The 17,806-nt window shown below is 49.0% G+C and overlaps 6 protein-coding genes across 6 annotated transcripts; 2 read left to right on the forward strand and 4 right to left on the reverse strand.

Annotated features, from left to right (window-relative positions):
• On the reverse strand, positions 1–2,592 carry EDB93DRAFT_1114156 (uncharacterized protein). The gene is made up of 5 exons (XM_041448227.1): positions 2,052–2,592; positions 1,931–1,989; positions 1,787–1,873; positions 545–1,735; positions 1–492 (listed from the first exon to the last, which is right to left on the reverse strand). The coding sequence occupies exons 1-5, from the start codon at positions 2,413–2,415 to the stop codon at positions 340–342; spliced, it is 1,854 nt and encodes a 617-aa protein (XP_041313964.1). The 5' UTR covers positions 2,416–2,592; the 3' UTR covers positions 1–339.
• Positions 2,593–4,101: 1,509 nt separating this feature from the next.
• On the reverse strand, positions 4,102–4,803 carry EDB93DRAFT_1073330 (Golgin subfamily A member 7/ERF4 family-domain-containing protein; the record flags this gene model as incomplete). The annotated part of the gene is made up of 4 exons (XM_041445008.1): positions 4,102–4,152; positions 4,227–4,328; positions 4,380–4,529; positions 4,585–4,803. 4 exons carry the CDS (start codon positions 4,801–4,803, stop codon positions 4,102–4,104), a joined length of 522 nt encoding a protein of 173 aa, XP_041313965.1.
• A 2,239-nt stretch (positions 4,804–7,042) lies between these two features.
• EDB93DRAFT_1114163 (TPR-like protein) lies at positions 7,043–11,450 on the reverse strand. The gene is made up of 8 exons (XM_041448228.1): positions 10,968–11,450; positions 10,771–10,907; positions 10,550–10,616; positions 10,406–10,488; positions 10,248–10,350; positions 10,016–10,194; positions 9,803–9,959; positions 7,043–9,748 (listed from the first exon to the last, which is right to left on the reverse strand). The coding sequence occupies exons 1-8, from the start codon at positions 11,281–11,283 to the stop codon at positions 7,305–7,307; spliced, it is 3,486 nt and encodes a 1,161-aa protein (XP_041313966.1). The 5' UTR covers positions 11,284–11,450; the 3' UTR covers positions 7,043–7,304.
• A 1,978-nt stretch (positions 11,451–13,428) lies between these two features.
• EDB93DRAFT_1114167 (uncharacterized protein) lies at positions 13,429–14,227 on the forward strand. Its single transcript, XM_041448229.1, has 4 exons — positions 13,429–13,601; positions 13,665–13,773; positions 13,830–13,860; positions 13,923–14,227. Exons 1-4 carry the CDS (start codon positions 13,595–13,597, stop codon positions 13,980–13,982), a joined length of 207 nt encoding a protein of 68 aa, XP_041313967.1. The 5' UTR covers positions 13,429–13,594; the 3' UTR covers positions 13,983–14,227.
• A 584-nt stretch (positions 14,228–14,811) lies between these two features.
• Positions 14,812–16,210, reverse strand: EDB93DRAFT_1237403 (Di-sulfide bridge nucleocytoplasmic transport domain-containing protein; the record flags this gene model as incomplete). The annotated part of the gene is given in 6 exon segments (XM_041451409.1): positions 14,812–15,012; positions 15,032–15,064; positions 15,125–15,333; positions 15,389–15,504; positions 15,559–16,039; positions 16,087–16,210. The coding sequence occupies 6 exon segments, from the start codon at positions 16,208–16,210 to the stop codon at positions 14,812–14,814; spliced, it is 1,164 nt and encodes a 387-aa protein (XP_041313968.1).
• Positions 16,211–16,481: 271 nt separating this feature from the next.
• On the forward strand, positions 16,482–17,673 carry EDB93DRAFT_1074357 (Clp protease-domain-containing protein; the record flags this gene model as incomplete). The annotated part of the gene is made up of 9 exons (XM_041445088.1): positions 16,482–16,631; positions 16,693–16,764; positions 16,823–16,957; positions 17,006–17,011; positions 17,069–17,141; positions 17,191–17,241; positions 17,299–17,445; positions 17,493–17,529; positions 17,568–17,673. The coding sequence occupies 9 exons, from the start codon at positions 16,482–16,484 to the stop codon at positions 17,671–17,673; spliced, it is 777 nt and encodes a 258-aa protein (XP_041313969.1).
• Between the last annotated feature and the right edge of the window lie 133 nt (positions 17,674–17,806).

Genomic DNA, 17,806 nt, shown 5'->3' on the forward strand with positions numbered 1-17,806 from the left:
GGACAAGAGAAGCAAGCATTTCGTGAGTTCGAGTCTTTATCTCAGCATTGGTTCTCGGGCTGACGTGTGTCCAAGGAGAAGGCACGCACGGCGAATTATTGAAAAGCTTGTATGTAGGATCTACAAGCGAAGGCTTTCATTCAACAACCCGAGACCACACATTGTACAATAAACCGGACTGTGATATACCACCCTCACGCATACACCGCGGCGATGCAATAGTCAGGAAATACTACATAGAAAAATATAGCAAGATGCGAGAATAAAGTGTGAGAAAGCAGGATAAATGATGGTCTAGCGATGCATAATACAAATGGGAATCGATGAGTGCTAGTTCGGTCAACTGGAAGACGTTTGCTGCTGTTGAGCCAATGACTTTGCCTTGAATGTCTCCAAGATATGATGCACACCCTCTGGCTCTAAAACAACCTTTGTCCCATCACATCGTGCCTTCTTTGTGAACTCCGTACATAGGTGATTGATATCGGCGTCCTAAAGAACTTGCGTCAACAAAAGCCATCCTACCAAACGATTAGACGCCGACCTTAAACTGAGGATGCGACGTGATTGTCCGCCACGCTTTCAGAACATCGATATTCGCCGGACTCTCCTTCGTCTTCGGGAATTGTGAGCCCTCGCAAGAGATCATACTCCCACCTTGAGAAAAGTCGCTTGTCTTGCGCACCGTAGGCTGTGAGAATGGCGGACTCGTAAATGGCGAGTCACCGGATGCAACTATATGCTTGGCGATATCCTCTCTCGATATAATGGGCCCACCGGGATTTATATTGGATGACGGCTCGGACGCCGAAGGTGGACTTTCGGCGTCTTGTCGGGACATCGTCCAGCTGAATGGACTTTGACCGTTTGACGTGCTAGCCGACGACGGTGACGGTGCGGGATGTGCGGAAAGGGGGGAAGCCATGGAGCTTTGTGAGGATATGCTACTGGATGGTGATTGCGCGTTCCCGTTCCCATTCCCGTTTGCGTGTGTCACGGGACTTCCGGTGGGTGCGGGCGGACTCTTCATCAGTGTGCTGAAGTCAACAGGTCCTTGGCCGTTCATGAATGTCCCACCGAAAAGCTCGTCTAGGCTGTGGTTTTGCATGTAGTCGGAATGAGCTGATGGTTGTGAGAATTCTGCTGGGGAATGGCCATTCCTTGTGCTGTTCCAGGAATTCGAAGGTGAAGGGAAACTGAACGGGAATTGATTCAAACCGTTAGAGGTGTTATTGATGGTTTCATTGCTGACAGGACCATTACTGAACGAATTGGAATCGGTATCGGCAAACGACATGAAGAATGTATTAGTGGCGAGAGTCTTATACTGGTTGGGAGCTGGCAGGGCATATTGGCCATATGGTGAATTCGAAGAATCGACTTGCATTGGACCTGAAGGAATTTCATCCATTGCATTGAGTAATGCGGGATCGAACGTTGTCAATGAACTCCAATCAATGTCGCTAAATGGCTTAGGGGAGGAAGTGCGGGGTGCGGGAGCGGGTTGTGGTACTGCTGGAGGGGAGCCAAAGAAGCTAAATGGTGCTTGGACTGAAGGTGACGCTGATGAAGAAGCTTGTGAATGATCGATTGGTTTCGGCATTGAAAATGTGAATTGGGCTTGCTTGAGAGCAAGGTTCTCCTCTTGAAGGCGTGCAAGAAGATCTCGTAAATTGGAATTTTCATTTAGCGCATCCTTATTCTTTGCCTCAAGAGCGGCCACTTTATCCTCCAACTACGGCCCGTGAGCAAGAGCAACGGATTTGAATTAAATTGGTTAACCCACATCCTTGACATGCTTTTCCTTTCGTTCTCGGAAAGCACGTTGAGCAGCACGATTTTGTTCCTTTCGCTTGAGGAGCCGTGTGTCATCCTTGAGATAATGTGAATTGAATTGATTGTAGCTTTGGAAGGCGAGGGGAGTACGAACCTGAGACCCCGACTTTCGTCTGGATGCTAACCCTTTTTTTGTGTCGCTTGGGTCATCAGCTGCATATGAAAATGAAGGCTTAGCCGTCAGAGATAAACAAGAGGAATAATAGATTACGGACCAGTGTGTTGATTCTTTGAACTTGGACCCTCCTCCATGTCGTCATCGCTTGCTTTGCGCTTTAGTGCGGACTCCTCGTTGTCATTTCCACGGGAATAAGTAGACTGATGCCTCGAGCGTGGATGATTGACGCTGTGTATACTTGGTGGGCTTGGGCTGCTATCATCAGAGGGCGGTGTATGACCTGGCAGAGGGGGTTTCTGTATGCTCTGAGGGTTTACGGCGCCGTCAGCGGCATTGACGTCAGGGACTGTATTTGGGTATTGTTTTTGAAGGAGAGCTAGAAAGTCGTCGTCGCCAAGCTGAGAGAATTGAGATGGAGTTTGCGATAGATCCCAGAAGTTGTTCATAGTCGGGAACTCCATGACGAGATTATGGAATCTTTGATGTGGTAGAATAGGGAGAATGAGCTAGGGATTAACAAAAGTCAGGGACCCACTGTGGGCGACGATGGTGAAGAAGAAAGAGCAAATGTTAATAGTGAGAATGAAGTTAAAGCAGTCAAGTCAGGAGAATAAGATACGAAGTATGCGATCACGGTCACTTGGTATGACAAATCACAAGTTTACACCCCCCCTCGTGAGTTTTTTTTTATTTATCTTCCAATAATAACGTTATATTTCAGTACGTAGTCGTCAGTGCGGCGCGGCAGTGACGCAATGATTTGGGGGGTCATGTTGCTGACTTGAATTCCGGTTTGATCGTTAACAATCTGAGTTTGATGAATGCAGCCAACTTTTGCCATTGCACGTGCGGGTCCGCGGTACTCTTTGACTCGAACTGAGCACCCCCGCTTGTCGGGTATCATCAATGTCCGAGTTTCCAAGGCTACTACAAAGTACACCGGTCTGCTTTCGCTACGTGTCAGATGGTACGCTCATTTTGCAAACAAGCTGTAAGAAGTTCCATCCGCCTGACCCACGTCGGATCAATGTTTAATCCCAGTACTTATTCTCGCCTGCCATAGCACCAGGATCGTATTCACAGCTGAACTTTCCTTGAGCTTCGTTTCGCTGGATTTTCCCTAGCCTGGTCAACAACATCCCTTTGCTGCACCCCGAGGATCATCGCAGCTCTTGGCTCAAAGCTTCCCTTTATGGATAACGATCATAGAGGGTTTGTCTGCCTGAGCTGCTCCTTCCCCAGCACTTGATCCCACATGCACACTAACTGTCTATAGTTACCGCTTCCAGCCGAACCCTGTCTCGCGACCTATTGCTCGTCCGAATTCACCGGTTTTTGGCTTGCGATTTTGGGACAAGTGAAACCTGCAGGTGTTATCTGCCGCAATCGATGCCGTTATATTACCGCTTTCCGCAGTCCCTTGTTGTTTTGACTCGAAATGTCTCACGCAGCTTGTCAAGTCGGTGAACAAAGGCCATGTAGTTTCTGTACGTTCAACTCGCAGGGATACAGACCTTTGCCGTAGTCACCGTATCAAGTTGAGAAGGGACGCGCATGCTCCATATGTACATAGTTCCTCATTTCAAACGCCTAAACTGCTGTTTCTGATCGGAACATGAGCCAGTTTTGCTTGAATGACCGAGTCCTTTCTAACCCCCAGGACCGCTTTGATCGACTATCCCGATCATGATCGTGCTGGAGTGTTCATTGGCTGATTGTTCGGTCACGTGTATCCGAGAGGTTCCCATTGGCTCAGCTATGTCTCTGACACGGTCCGGGATATTCGCTAGCGACAGCGTGGAACAAGCATTCTGCTTCACCCCCCTCTGACCTGATTTGCCATCCGAGGCACACACACTGTCGGACCACGTCCGCCGACCCGATTTTGAAGCGTCCATCTTATCAGATCAACTTTTCGAACATTCTTGTGCCTGTGTGCATATGGTTTAACACATTCATTGGTTTCGGCAGTACTAGTCCTGCAACTTGCGGTTAGCACAATTAGCAAACCGATACGCCTCCTTTCAGCATATTAAATTATCCATGTGACATGGGCAAAATGATGTACAATAAGTAAGTGTGTCGTCGAAATGTGTCTGGTATCAATATCGCTCGAAAAGGTCACTGAAGCACAAGGATGGTTAGCTTCAGCGGATATGGACGGCGCACAAACCACGCACATAGTATTCAATCTCTAACTATCGTTGTCAAGCGACGGGCCGTCGTGAAGTAATAATGAGCATAATAACCCTTGAGTGGCGAAAGTACGCACGAAAAGAAAGGCCACGTTCCGGGGCCACAGGATGTTCAGACCAACGGGGTTATATATTTGGGTATTTATTCCCTCAATCGTCTCCTTTAACCGCCGCATCTCCTGTGCAAACTTTGTTCAGTAGGTACGCCACACGGGGGCACAAAGACAAACCTTATCATAGTGTGACGTGAGGAAAAGTGTCGAGAGGTGCAGGGTAGTAATTGCAAGAAAGTTGTATATGAAAGAGTGGCGGGCACTATATGCTGATATTAGAAGTTCATTAATGTCGTTGATGGTCTCCATGAATTGAGTCGGAGTTATCTGGCAAGTTGGAGTTAGAAAGCCAGCGTAAGGGTGGATAACAAGCGTGCAGTACTCGGCCGTCAAGTTCAACGGGATATGATGAAGAGAACTGAGTCAGTTCCCCCGCACTATAATCCCTTTCAATGCGTACAATTTCTCGAGGGTGGTGAACACCAATCTGTCCAACTGGGGGCGTTCCGAATGCCGAGTCTGATGCAGGTGGTCTATAGTAGTATGTCGAGTGAGGAATCAAGGGTCGCCGATGCCTGTGTTGCAAAGTCAATATCAACATAGAAGAAAACACTCAAGAACATACCCATACATTGGAGACTTTGGAAGCGAGTAAGATTCAGGTTCTAGGCGGTCATCGTTCTCAGCCGGTGGATCAATGAAGTCCCAAGGCTGAGGTGAAGGCTCCCTAAATTCAAGATTTAGATGCGTTGGTTTGGGTTTCGTTCGTCTTCGAGGTTTCTTATATGTCTCTGAACCGATATCGAGGCTATCACGGTTGTGTAAGGACAAAGCATCAGCCATGACTGGCGACTCCACATGTGCAAGGGGATGCCATTCATGGTCGACAATGTCTATCTCCTCCAAGCCTTGATTTTCGTCATTTTCCAGTGGCGGTGTGAGGATACGTGCGCTCGTGCTGTCGGTGGTGGGTACGCGAGTGAGTGGCGGGCTTAGTGGCAGTTGCTGGGTTGCTGTTTCCCTGTGCTTCACTTCCAAACTATCCAATTCCACCTGCTCTGCACCCGGAGAGTCCTCGTTGGTCAAGTCCATGTGTGTCCACGAGGTTGTTTGAGACAAACGTGGCTGGGCTGAAGCAACGAGGCTGGACGTAGCGGAGGAAGAAGACGACTGCGCATTATGAGTCGTTGGCTCTGTGGATGAATGAAACTGTTGGGGATGTGTATGGAATGTCGATTCATCGTTCATGGGAATTTCAAGAGATGTCATGACTTGTCAATGTCGCATTGAATGTGCAAGGTGGTAAGGTTGGCTGGCTGCAGGCGTTAGTCAGAGCAATAACGGACTCTTTGGCAGTGAATGCTCCGGGTAGATGTAAGATATAGAATGAGTTTTTGATTCCTAGTACGAGTTTTGGTCACGGTAGGTCGGATGTTGTGCTCGAAGCGGAAATAGATTTGGTTGCAGTTGATCATCTCAACAATTACACACATTAATTGGTACTTCCTGCATATTTCATTGGCTCCTGCTTGTACATTAAATATTGATTGGCATCTCTCATTGGTTTTAGCTGTATTTCAGCAAGCTCGGACTTACCCCATGATCCAAGTGAGCAAACACGTCAGTGACCCTAATTGGCTAGCTAGGTTAACTATAGCAATACCATTCTTAGGGGTGGCCCTGGGGAGCCTCCGCAATCCTCGCTGGCACAGCTCTCAACGGCATCAGATACCTTCTATCTGCCAGATTCCAAAGATAGTTAGCGGAGGGCACTGCAACTGGCACCCACTCATATCAGCAGACACGCCCAAACCTTGAATATTGCGGCCTTGAAACCGAAGAAGGCACGGCTGCAAGGCGTCTTCGCCGTCAACGAGAGGTGAACTTGTGGCAAGCAATTTACCAATGCACTACTAGCGGGATGATAGCTGCAATGCCTCCTCAGAAGGTTCCAGGAATCTCGCATATCAATAGACGCACCTCTTCCTTCTAGAGTTGAGGTGCGCTTATAGGCGACTCGCGAGCGAAGGTGACAGGTGATAAATAGATCAAGTCCACCGACTTGAAGAGCTTGTGCAAGGAAAAAGATGAAAAGGAGATGGGTCCATCCCATTGCGCAGATGCTTGCGTGATAATAACCTATGTGAAAGCAGTCAATAGATACACGCAGATTGTACATGGCGATGCTACGGGGGCGCGGTACATTCGCGCAATCTGAAATAGACCTTCCCTGTAGAACACGTTTACCTTGATTGAGACTTGTCAGGGTCTAATCAGAAGGGTAGGATTCTCGATGATTTACCAGCTCTGTCAAAGAAGGTTCAGTCATGCAGCGTGCGTTTTGTGAGAAAAGAACGGCGCGGAACGCCTTATACGTCTGTTTTCTACAGCAGCATATACTTTGTCCCTGAGTCTCCTATGTAGACAATAAGAAAATGATCGTTCCTTCTACGAAGGCACGACGTGCCGTGCGCCAAAGGAGTCGACATGCCTGAGCCTTATCGAATCGCGTTCAGAGAGGTGGTTTGAAGCTGCTCCGATCCATCTATGCATCACTATCATAGGCAAGGTGGATGGAATAGAACGACTCAAGCTTACTAGCAGAGGAGGAACTTGAAGTTAAGGTTGGATCTAGAATTCGACTCTTCTCTTCTTGCCGTAAATGTTGAAACCCGTCCATCCAAGTTGACGGAAATTTGGATAGGTTGGCCCTGCAGGTGATTAAGAACCTAATTAACTGTCAATGTCAAAACGAAATGGGATGACTTACCATATGCCTTTGTACTCCCGGCCCTTAGACCTCAGTGGTAGTTATCAAACGTTAAAACTACAAGGAAACTGTACAACCACCAACTCAGTCCATATTACATTGACTCACACTATTACATAAACTCAGTCACCCTGCATTGCACAAAATATGGTATTCGCAGCTCGACAGCTTGTCGGACAAGTGTGTTCAACGTATTTTACATGCAATTGTTGATAATTATCGTATTATGCGATACTGCATAGCTGCTTCGTCAATGCAATCATAATAGGGTCGATCAAGCTCCAAGCCTAAATAGCAAGCGCATACAAAAACATAGTGATATTCGACCGGTATTAAGGAGGAGTAGGTGCCGTTCTTTCTTGCGAGCGAGCGGGAGATGTGGTTGGCTTCATTGGTGGAGAGCCTGCTGCTGGGTTCATGACCTCAGAAAGCTTTCCTCGCGATGGAGGAGTAGAAGAACGATGGGAGTCGAGAATCATCCGGTCATCAGATGGAGAAGGCACACTTGATGCAGGTGACAGCGTGGCAATGGGAGGAAGCGCGATAGGAGCAGATGGACTGACATGCGATGCATGGCCAGGTCCAATGGGGCGGGGATGAGGCGGAAGCACTACAGCTAGCTGCGGTGGACTAGTCGGGTAGTGAGATTCAGTATGACGTGAATCAGGAGAATGCGAGGGCTGGGTACGGAAGGGCATAGGCGATGGTCGCGACGAAGGTATGGGAGTGTGTCGTGAACCTGATGGAGATGACGCGCTATGCTTGCTACCATCCACCCGAGATCGCTTCGTGTCCATCTCATCCGGGACCGGGCTCAGAGGACGCTTGAGGGAGCCTGACCCTTCGGGGGGTGAAGGACGGCTGCGCGAAGAAGAGACAGAGCCACGATCTGTGGATGACGATTGCTCGGGTCGGTATTGTGAGAGGTTGAGAAGCGTCTCTATGCCTTCGTCATAGTCATCATCTACTACACGTGAAGGTGGACGAGGCGTCGCACTCGTAGGCGATGGTTGCAATGACCGACTTCCCGAGGAAGACGTCTCAGGTCCCTCTTTCGCAGAGAAAGAGCTGATCTTGAATGTAGCAGGCATGTTCGAAGGAACGCCGTTAGAATCTGACCGACTGGAGTCATCCTTGGCGCGTCGCTGCCTTCGCTTCTTCTCCTTCTTAGGCGCCTCGCCAATGACGCCGGTACCAGCAATGCTCTGCGTGTCCGAATCCTTGCTATCCTTCGTTGGCTTCCGTTTGCGGTCGCGCGAATCAGGAACAGGAGTGGGTCGTGGGCTCTCAGAAGGGCGCGAGTTGCTCCCCATATGATGAGGTAGTGCATGTGGAGCGCCTTCCGGCGAAGTTGCGAAACCCATCGACTGCCTACGTTGTTCGTGCAACTGACGTTCCCGCTCATACTCCCGCGCGTCTCGCTCCTGTTCGCGTGCAGGGTCGTATCGCCAGTGGCCACCCTCAGGAGGACCTGGTGGTGCAGGTGAACGAGGATGAGGGGGACCGCTAGGGGGCTTGGAGTCCCAGTACGCACGAGATGGGTGTGCGGACGGATGTGCAGAGCGAGGAGACGTTTCCATTGGACTGTGTCCACGAGGACCGGGAGAACGTGAGGGATAATAGGGTTGCTGCGAAGGATGTGAGGGGTACTCAGGGCGTCCTCGACGCTCTCGTTCACGCTCCCATTCACGATGATGTTCGGGAGGTGGCCCGCGACGATCCCATGCCGTATCATGCTCTAGGCGAGGTGCTTCACGAGGGTAATTAGGCGGCGATCGTTGTGACAGGCTGGGCTGGGCAGGTCCCACAGGTTGCCTATTTGATGGAGGATAGTTGGGGTACCCAGGACCTGGAGATCGGACACGTGAATTGTGTGGTGGCGGTGGCGAAGCGGATGTCGATGGGACCCTGAGCGGACGGCCAGGGAAGTGGTCATTGTATTGACCAGGACCATGAACGGCAGAATTACGGAGCTCTTCCGTTTGCACCTGCTGCTGGGGAACAGGGTGATGAAGGAGGAGGGTTTGGTGACCAGTTGGCCCACGACTTGGCCCCTCACGCGACGAACTAGTGTAGTCACGAGGATGAGATGGACGATCAACGTCCATAGGCGCGAGTGGTGTGTGTGAAGGCATGTGGCGACTCTCGTCCAACACTACAGGTGGTGGAGGACCACCTCGGAACGGACCAGGTGATGATCTAGAAGCGGGAGCAGGTGCAGGGGGCGGCAAATGAAGATTGTCACCGCTAGGCGGGCCGTTTGACTGAGGGCGGAAGATTGGGGGACGAGTTGATGTCGATTGCAGCAGGAGAGGAGGGCCGGTGAGTCCTGGGGGAGGAACGACAGCGCTGGCATAAGCGGTAGGGTGCACATCCTGAGGGCCTGGTGCAGCAGGCAGCTGACCACCAGTCGCTTGGGCGTTCTTGAGAAGCTGGAGACGCTGTGAAATGATATGGTTTCCAGGGTCAAGTTCGCTGGCACGAGCATAAGCATCGATGGCGTCTGAGATTTGATTGTTGCAACTCTCATAAAGGCTGCCCAAATCAAACCAGACCTCAGAGATATAAGGATTGATGCGGATGGCACGCGAATATGCGTCAAGAGCGTCACGAAATTGGTTGATTTGGAAGTAAAGAACACCGATCGAACACCAGAAAGTGGGGTTACGGCCATCGCGGTAAACCGCCTGCTGGTAGGCTTCGTAAGCCTTATTGTACTTCTGGCCAGCCATGTAGGCACGGCCGAGGAGGTACCAGCTTTGAGCGTCTGAAGGGTCTGTATAACGGCATCGGCACGGAAAGTAAAGATAGCTAAATTGCAATAACCCACCAGCTTCCAGGCTCTTAGTCAGGTACTGGATGGCAAGTTCTTGATTCTGGAAAGAAGATCCATCTTGGTGATACAACCACCCCAATTGCTGTAGAACTTTTGCGTGCCCAGGGTTATCAGCCACGACACGTTCATATGCGTCCTTAGCGCGGACATGCTTCAAAAGACGATGAGTATGCAGAAAATGTTGCACAGGATGGGTAGGGAGCTTACGTCTTTCTGTTGTTCGTAGACATGCCCGATCTGGAACCAGATGTCCGCATGGGCGAGAGGACTTGGAGGATTGCGGAGGATGCGATCAAAGCAGGTGAGTGATTCCTCATATTTGCCCTGCTGTTTGTAGATTATGCCGAGACGGAAGAGAATTTCATTTGCCTTGTCAAAATCTAATTCTGCGGAATGAATATCAACCAAGATATGGTTCTGGAAGCAGAAGAGGGCCAACCTTTGTCCATCTTCAGGACAGAAGCGAAGGCCTCTTCAGCGTGGTCTAAGGAACCATAACGGTCATAAAGTATGCCGATACCGTACCACAGTTTTGGATCCTCCTTGGCGTTGACATGAGGACGGAGAATACTTGTGAATGAGAGTAGGTTGAGTTACCTTTGGATTAGGGAGGAGGTACAAAGCCTGTTGATAAGCGGAGTAGGCCTTCTGCAGATCATCCTGCATGAGATAACAATGGCCTGTGATAGAACAAAGGGTATTATGAGCGCATACGGATATGTAAGGGTGAGATGAACTAACCGAGTGCGCTCCATACTTCGCCGTTGTCTTCTTGTAATTGAAGAACACGTTGGAAATACTCGACTGCCTAAAAGAGAAAGATGATGACATCAGCGTACTGCCACGTGAGGATCTGAGATAAGGATGGGCGCAAACGAAAAAAGACTACCAAAGGGATATCCTCGGAGGATATCGGCTTCGACGCGGGATTGGCACGAAATAGCATCAAGGATTTTTCCTACCTTTGGATAATTTTCCTTGATCCGCGCGATTCCCGCAACTTGTGTAAGTCCTGACAGGGACATCGGGTTATGCCGTAGTGCGTTTTCATATGCTGTGATCGCATGTTCCAGGTCGCCCATCTGCTCCGCGACACGCCCTGGGAACAATAAGAGGATTAAACTTATTAGCCGATTTTTCTTTGGATGAAAACACTTACCGATCAAAAGCCACGTTTGTTCGTTGGCCACTGCCAACTTGTGAATGACGCTTGATTGAGGTGGCACGACGCCGTTTGAGGCGGTAGCGTTTGGGATTACGACGGGCGATACGATCGCATGAGCTGAACCATTTGAGAGAGCTGGCGTAGTAGGCAAGGCAGCTGCATTGCCATTGATATGAGGTTGATGAGTTGGTGGTGGAGGTGGTGGTGGAGGTGGAGGATGTGTGAGGATAGCATGAGGATGAGAGTGAGGAGGTGGGTCGTGCATGCGCACGTCCCTGTCCGACTGACGTTGAATGTGTCTATGGGACATGACGATTGACGCCAAGTGGATTGGAGACAGAAGCGAAGAGGGGAAAGTTGTCAAACCTTGGAGGATGATGTATTATATATGAAACTGCGGGAGAGGGGAGATCAGGGCCTTGGCCGTCGGCTACTTTCACGTACTGATCTCGGCTCTTTTCGCATGTGGAGTTTTCATGGAAGCACTTCCAATCTTGGACTATAGCGTGAGTTAAAGAGCTTAACGGTCGAGTCCGAAAGCGGTAATAGAATTAATCGCTGTCTTTCAAAAAGATGATTGAAATGCCAATCCGCGTAATGCCGTGCCATGTTCGGTATTTTTACGGCAACCCCTTTTGACGTCTTAGATCTGGAACGATCTCGGAGGCGATATTTGTGTTGTCAGCGAGTTTGTATCCAGGGTCTATTCATTCCACTTCTGGAAGAGCCCATTTCTAATTTACCCTTCACAATAGCCAGGTACCCCTCCTTAGTGGCGTATGTCAATCTTGATCTTGTTATCATTTTAGGAAAATGAAATATGGCATGCTTCTTCTACTACTACTTTGGCCGCCGCCGCATCTCTCGCTTCGCTAAAACAGTTCACTTCCATCCGTCATGATCTCTAATCTCCACGTGTGGTTTACTACTACTCCTTAGACTTTTTGATATGATGCGATGTCACGGAGAGTAAGAGTTCAACCCGTCTTTCTCGGTTCCCTTCCTTTTTTTTTCTCCAAGAAGAAGACCACCACGTGTAGTAAAGAAGGTGTCCCGCGCTGACTTCGTTTCAAGCACAGCGCTGGTACTTGATCGCCTCACAACCATGAATGAACGCGATCCTCCGACCGGATAGATCTACCTCCGTCCTAGTCGGTGCGCTTCGGGTTCAACACTCATCAATCCTTCTTTGCCGTGGTAACAATAATAATTTTTGCGCAGTTTCCACTAGAAGTTCATTTGGCAGTACTTAGTGGCAATGACCCTCCAGTCTTACGTTAGGAGCTTTCCCCTACAACGGAGAAGCGCTTGCAAGACCGTGCGAAGGATCGTCAGGTTTATCGGACCGGTGAATAAGACTTTCCGTCGGAGAAGTTCGGAAGAGAACGAGGTTGGATGCCAGCAGGCACATTTCTCGTAGTAAAGTTGGGGCAGCTTGGGGCTGTGTACTGCGGTGTGGGGGCGTCTGACCCAATGCGACGGGTTGGTACATGCACCGATGGGAATTAGATCAGACTAAGCGGCGCCGCACAGGGTCCCGGCAAACATGTAAACGTCGTTCAAGCTGTTGATTGCAGGGACGGATACACCGCTTACTACTACCACATTCAGACTGACTGCACCCGTATGACTCCGCGGGAGATATCAACCAACGTAGGACTACGTATGCCCACGGTCTTCTGGCTGATAGCGCTTCTACGGCCAAGTTGATCTTCCACCATGCTTGAATAGGTAAGCATGAACGATAGAACGGCTCATCGAGATGCGTTCCCGTATTCGTCATGTGACGAACACCCCCATGACTTTGCTAAAAGTCCGTGCCCTATCATTCATTGTAAAATATATATATCTGGGGTTTCACAGCTTTTTTGAACGCCTGATTTCATTAATAAGGTAAGGGATTCCTCATTGGTCACGGCGTGCTGCTCCCGTTCGGTTCGACTACGATCTGATATCGCAGACGACCGTCGCCATTCATTCGGAAAGTCTCGACCTGATCCAAACAATATCCGACTCGGAGAATATAAAATACTCTTTGTTTTTCAATTTGCCGCAAAAATTTCGGGGGAGATGACATGGCCAACCTATACTTTGAATAGCAGTTGCCACCACGCGTCATATTTATTCCTCAAAACAAGGTTATTCGGCAGTTGAGAACGGTCTGGTGACTAAGGTGAGAAACGCTTGACATGCTGTCATTGACGTTGCAATCTGAATGTCATAGGACAAAGATAGCCGATGATAACTCGTACTAGTAATTACTCTTTGTATGAAACGTTTGGTCACTTCCTAATCGAACACGTACTTCGAGCTGTGGCGAACGGAATATAGGGCAGCTCGGGCGGGGAAGTGAAGAACTGAGACGCCAAAGATAGACAAGCGTGAAGCCTAGGGAAGATCCGTGGTCATTTGGCAGATATGAAAAGGCCATCATGAGATATTCCCTAATTCGCTTATAACGCACCCATAGATCTCCAGTGGGTTGATCATGAACGTGGTGGCCTGCGGTGTCTCGGAACTGAAAGCCCTGTCAATTCTTCCACGCATTGTTTGTCATTGTTTGCTGGCCTTGTCGTGTTTAACACCAAAGACTGGACATCAATTGCCATTCAATTACTGCGATGACTCGTGAGTCACCACCTTTTTTTTTTCTTCTTCTTTTTTTGCAATATCATCTCACTGATAATCTAGGAGGAAATCAACGAGAAACGGATCGGGCAAAGGCCGCCAAAAAGCAGGCCGCCTTGAACAAATCCAAAGCAAAGGAAAGTAATACATCGCTGGCAAAGCGCAAAGAAACGTATGTGTCACATTCTCGTATCGTGAATGATGATCTTACATGTCCAATACGTACAGCGATGCAGAGATTCTAAGAGCGAAACAGAAGGCATGACCTTTCAGTCGTCACATCTGTCCTGGTATCGTTCAGCTCACTCTACTTGATCGCAGAAACGAGATGAAGAGAAGGCTGCAGAAGCCGCAGCCAACGCAGCCAAATCTATCAAATAACAGGAGCCTATGGTCAGGTGTTCTGACCATGGTCTCTGATTGTTATCGGTTGGGGCGTTTATCTTCCTCTAGCTGCGACACATATGCGATGGGTTTACAATAATTTTATATCAAATATGAACTATGTATTCGTAAGCTGAGCGTAGGGCTCCCTCGCAACAGAGATAATCGCACGCAGATCATTGGGGCGATTAGTCAGATCACCTGGATTCTCCCTGGCCCCAAAATTGGTGTTTTCGAAATGACTGGCTCAGGAGATTTAGATCTTGAGATTGCGAAGGTATCAAAAATTAAAATTTAATGCTGTACATAAGTACACATATACTATGACAAGAGACAAGGGACGCCGTCCCACTGCCAGTGCCAGGCTGTCTCCCAACTTAAAATCGACCAAAAAGTGACATGACCCTCGGATGCCCCACATCCGACAGAAATGAAGGCTATATTTATTAGTAACGGGCTCCGGGTCTCCGGCATTGCAATGGCTTTACAGCTAAACCGAAAACGAATAAACAAATATAATTAGGCCTATTTCAAACACGCGATCCCAAACTTTGTTCCCATAGCAGGTCCTGCGTGCTCACCGGCCCACGACAGAAGCAGCCGCAATTCATCCTTGTTCCGATCATCTCAGAGCCCACAGCCCAATAGGCAATTTGACTCATTTACTCGCCAACTTACTGGTCCCCCATTAGGAACACCCCGGATCCATCCGGACCACTCAGTCAACTCACTAGTACATTTAACCTACTAGCTCTGGTCCAGACTCGACTCGATCGATGTCTATCCAACGTGTCGCATAGATTAACTGTCATAGAAAATAAACCAATCATTTCACTTTAATCGCCTGTCCGTCTTCTCCACGTCTTCTACGAGGTGCATCTCCGAAAATATCGTCATCACTTCCAAGCCCAGAACCCCGAGGTGCCAGCCCAGAAGCAAGGTAATGATGAGGAAACGGTGTCATAGGGGGAACTGGGTACCTTGACGGAGAATGTCCACCTTCATGACGTGAGCGGTACAGGGAGAACTAAGGAATTCACGAAGACCGTCAAGAAAGTTAGTGATGTCAACGTAAAAGCCTGCCCACCAATATGTAATCAGCACCGCGCACTCATCAGCAGGAACTCGCGTGTACTAACCAATGTTTTCCAGCTAATAGGCTCCACAAAACCATTGATGACATCCGCAATGAGTTCTGCACCTACTCGAGCACGACCAACCATGCTTGGATCACGATCCATACATGTTTTCCAAGATGCACATTGTTGGATCATGGCAGGCACAGGGTTATTTTCACATAGGTTGTTCCTGTACTGTGTAGCACACATGCCGATCTCTTGCACGATATCTGACAAACAATTCATTTTAGCACACACTTTGACAGGGATGAAGATCATACATACCCATCGAATATTCTGAGATCCGATGTTCGACATCACGTTGTACTGTGAGAATGAACTGCACCAGGAGATAAAGAAACACCACGACAAGAGACAGATTAAAAAAGAACTGTAAGTATCTTCAAAAGTGTGATCAGCGCACACTTGGAAAGAGTACATGCAAATGACCTCACCCTAGCAAGACCTGTGGCGTATCTGCCCGTGGCGCTGGGTTAGCCGGCATGTTGAGCGTGTAGTGGTTTGATGTGTTTCGTGTCATGAGCCCGGCATGATCTGCATCGCCATCAATTTCTTCCTCGCTGCCGTACCCCAGGTCGTCACGTAATGATACAACGTGTTGGCTTTTTGTACGAGCCTTCTGCCTCGAGTTAAAGACCCTTCTGAGCGCCCCTGTGGCAACTATTCTCCCGTTTTCTTTCTCAGAAGCCTCGGATTTAGGAGGACTAAGCTCGGACATGTCCACATCGCGCACCTCCTGCACAGGAAATGCTTTCTGAGGCGAGAAATTCACGGGAGGCACCCACGGGTAGACTGGAGGAGTCTGCAGTGCTGGAGCCTGGAAAATGAACGGCACGTTGCGGTTTTCTCCAAATATGGGAGTTGGAGGTGGCTGAGGAAATGCCGGACTCGTGGGTTGAAGGTCATCAAATGGACCTGGCACTTGTTAGCAAGGTTAGAATTCAGAAGGAATGAAAACCCACGTTTTCGGGGCGTATTCAAGCCATTATTAGCCCAGACTGGCTTCGTATTACTGCTTGGTCGAGACGTAAACTGGAAGTCCATGGGAGCCTCCGTCGATCTCTGTGCATGCGTGTGAGTGCTCATAATGTGTGTTAGCAGAAGTAAACAGCTGCTATCAAGGCGCCTTGTAGGCTGAATGCCACAAAACGTGGTCAAACAGGTAGAAGGTGCGAAAGGCCTCCAGCTGAAACGCCGACGGGTTGAGTGCAAGTTGCAACACGTACGAGCGTGACAACGACGCGTGTGTCACAGAATTACCGTACGCATCACACTCATTACAAGTTTCCGTCACGTGGTAGACAGTCCTAAGCGTTAGTGCATTTTCCTGTGTTCATTAAGCTCAATGTTGTCAACAATGAGAGCTGTTCCATTAAGGGCAGCACTAGCAACAGCTAGGAGTCAAGCAAGAGCAGGCCTACTACCGTCTGTACGCACATTGCACCATATTTCCAGCACATGGGGACCACCGTCGGCAAACCTCGTGCCCATAGTCGTCGAACAGACAGTAAGTTAACTCATGCATTCTTCGGTTGTCTCCAGCTCAGCACTCTACCTCATGCGTGCAGGGAAGAGGCGAGCGATCGTATGACATTTTCTCTCGCCTACTGCGTGAACGTGTAATAATGTTGTATGGACCTGTACGTCTGCCATTCTCCCAAGCCTCAGGTTGAATTAATTCATGTCTTTGGCTTCCAGATACGGGATACAGATTCAGCCCTGACCGTTGCACAACTCTTGTTTCTTGAAGCTGAAGACTCCTCTAAACCAATCCACCTATACATTAACTCCCCTGGAGGAAGCGTGACTGCAGGGCTGGCCATATATGATACAGTGCGAGAGTTCTTTTGTCTCTTTTCTAGCCAAACTAACATTTCAAAGATGCAGGTTTGAAACTCCGCGGGGTGGCATTATTTGCATCTAACGCCTGCTGTCCACTTTCAGTACGTTTCTTCGCCAATACACACCTATTGTGTGGGACAAGCATGCTCCATGGGATCCCTATTATTAGCAGCGGGTATGTCCCTTGGAACTTCTTCATTTGAAAAGATGTCACTGTGGTCTAGGTGAAAAGGGAAAGCGCCATTGTCTTCCTAATGCCAGCATAATGATCCACCGTGGGTGATGACAGTGGCGGCGGCGATCATCACATAACTCATATTGCTCGCTTGCAGAACCTTCTGGAGGCGCTTCTGGGCAAGCTTCCGACATTGCGATTCACGCTAAAGAGATTTTGCGTGTGAGACATCTACTGACAAGTATATATCAGCGACATTGTGCCAAAGTAGAGGAGAGTGAGACATCAGGGCTGGAGCGATTCGGTAAGGCTCTCTTCCTTTGCCAGGTGACCATATTGACTCGTATTCAGAGAGGGCTCTGGAGCGAGATTATTTCATGACGGGCAAGTTTCCTCATATATATAATGACGACACATCTCTCACAGAACATTTTTAGCACAAGAAGCTCTTAACTTTGGAATTGTTGATGGCATTCTGGAGAAGAGGCCAAGCTCCGAAGGCAATTCAAATTTGGATGATACACGAACTTAAAGCCCTTCTTATCCCAGATGGGCGCGTTATAGAGCTAGCAATGGAAGCCCCTTTCGCCTTTTTTGTAGTGTTGTCTACGCCCGTGTAATCTTCGCTGGTGATGGGGCAGGATAGTATGGCTTTGCTTACACGT

Source organism: Suillus bovinus (assembly GCF_016758785.1).
Source record: "Suillus bovinus strain UH-Sbo-P2 chromosome Unknown EDB93scaffold_1, whole genome shotgun sequence".
NCBI lineage: Eukaryota > Fungi > Basidiomycota > Agaricomycetes > Boletales > Suillaceae > Suillus > Suillus bovinus.

Coding starts and splice junctions, on each gene's coding strand:
- EDB93DRAFT_1114156 (XM_041448227.1), bottom strand. CDS start 2,415: ATGGAGTTCCCGACTATGAACAACTTCTGGGATCTATCGCAAACTCCA. Junction 1,990..2,051: donor TTCAAAGAATCAACACACTG/GTCCGTAATCTA, acceptor TTTCATATGCAG/CTGATGACCCAAGCGACACA. Junction 1,736..1,786: donor AGGAAAAGCATGTCAAGGAT/GTGGGTTAACCA, acceptor CACGGGCCGTAG/TTGGAGGATAAAGTGGCCGC.
- EDB93DRAFT_1114163 (XM_041448228.1), bottom strand. CDS start 11,283: ATGTCCCATAGACACATTCAACGTCAGTCGGACAGGGACGTGCGCATG. Junction 10,617..10,770: donor TCAAGGAAAATTATCCAAAG/GTAGGAAAAATC, acceptor TTTCTCTTTTAG/GCAGTCGAGTATTTCCAACG. Junction 10,489..10,549: donor CGAAGTATGGAGCGCACTCG/GTTAGTTCATCT, acceptor GTTCTATCACAG/GCCATTGTTATCTCATGCAG.
- EDB93DRAFT_1114167 (XM_041448229.1), top strand. Junction 13,774..13,829: donor CTGGCAAAGCGCAAAGAAAC/GTATGTGTCACA, acceptor CAATACGTACAG/CGATGCAGAGATTCTAAGAG. Junction 13,861..13,922: donor TTCTAAGAGCGAAACAGAAG/GCATGACCTTTC, acceptor ACTTGATCGCAG/AAACGAGATGAAGAGAAGGC.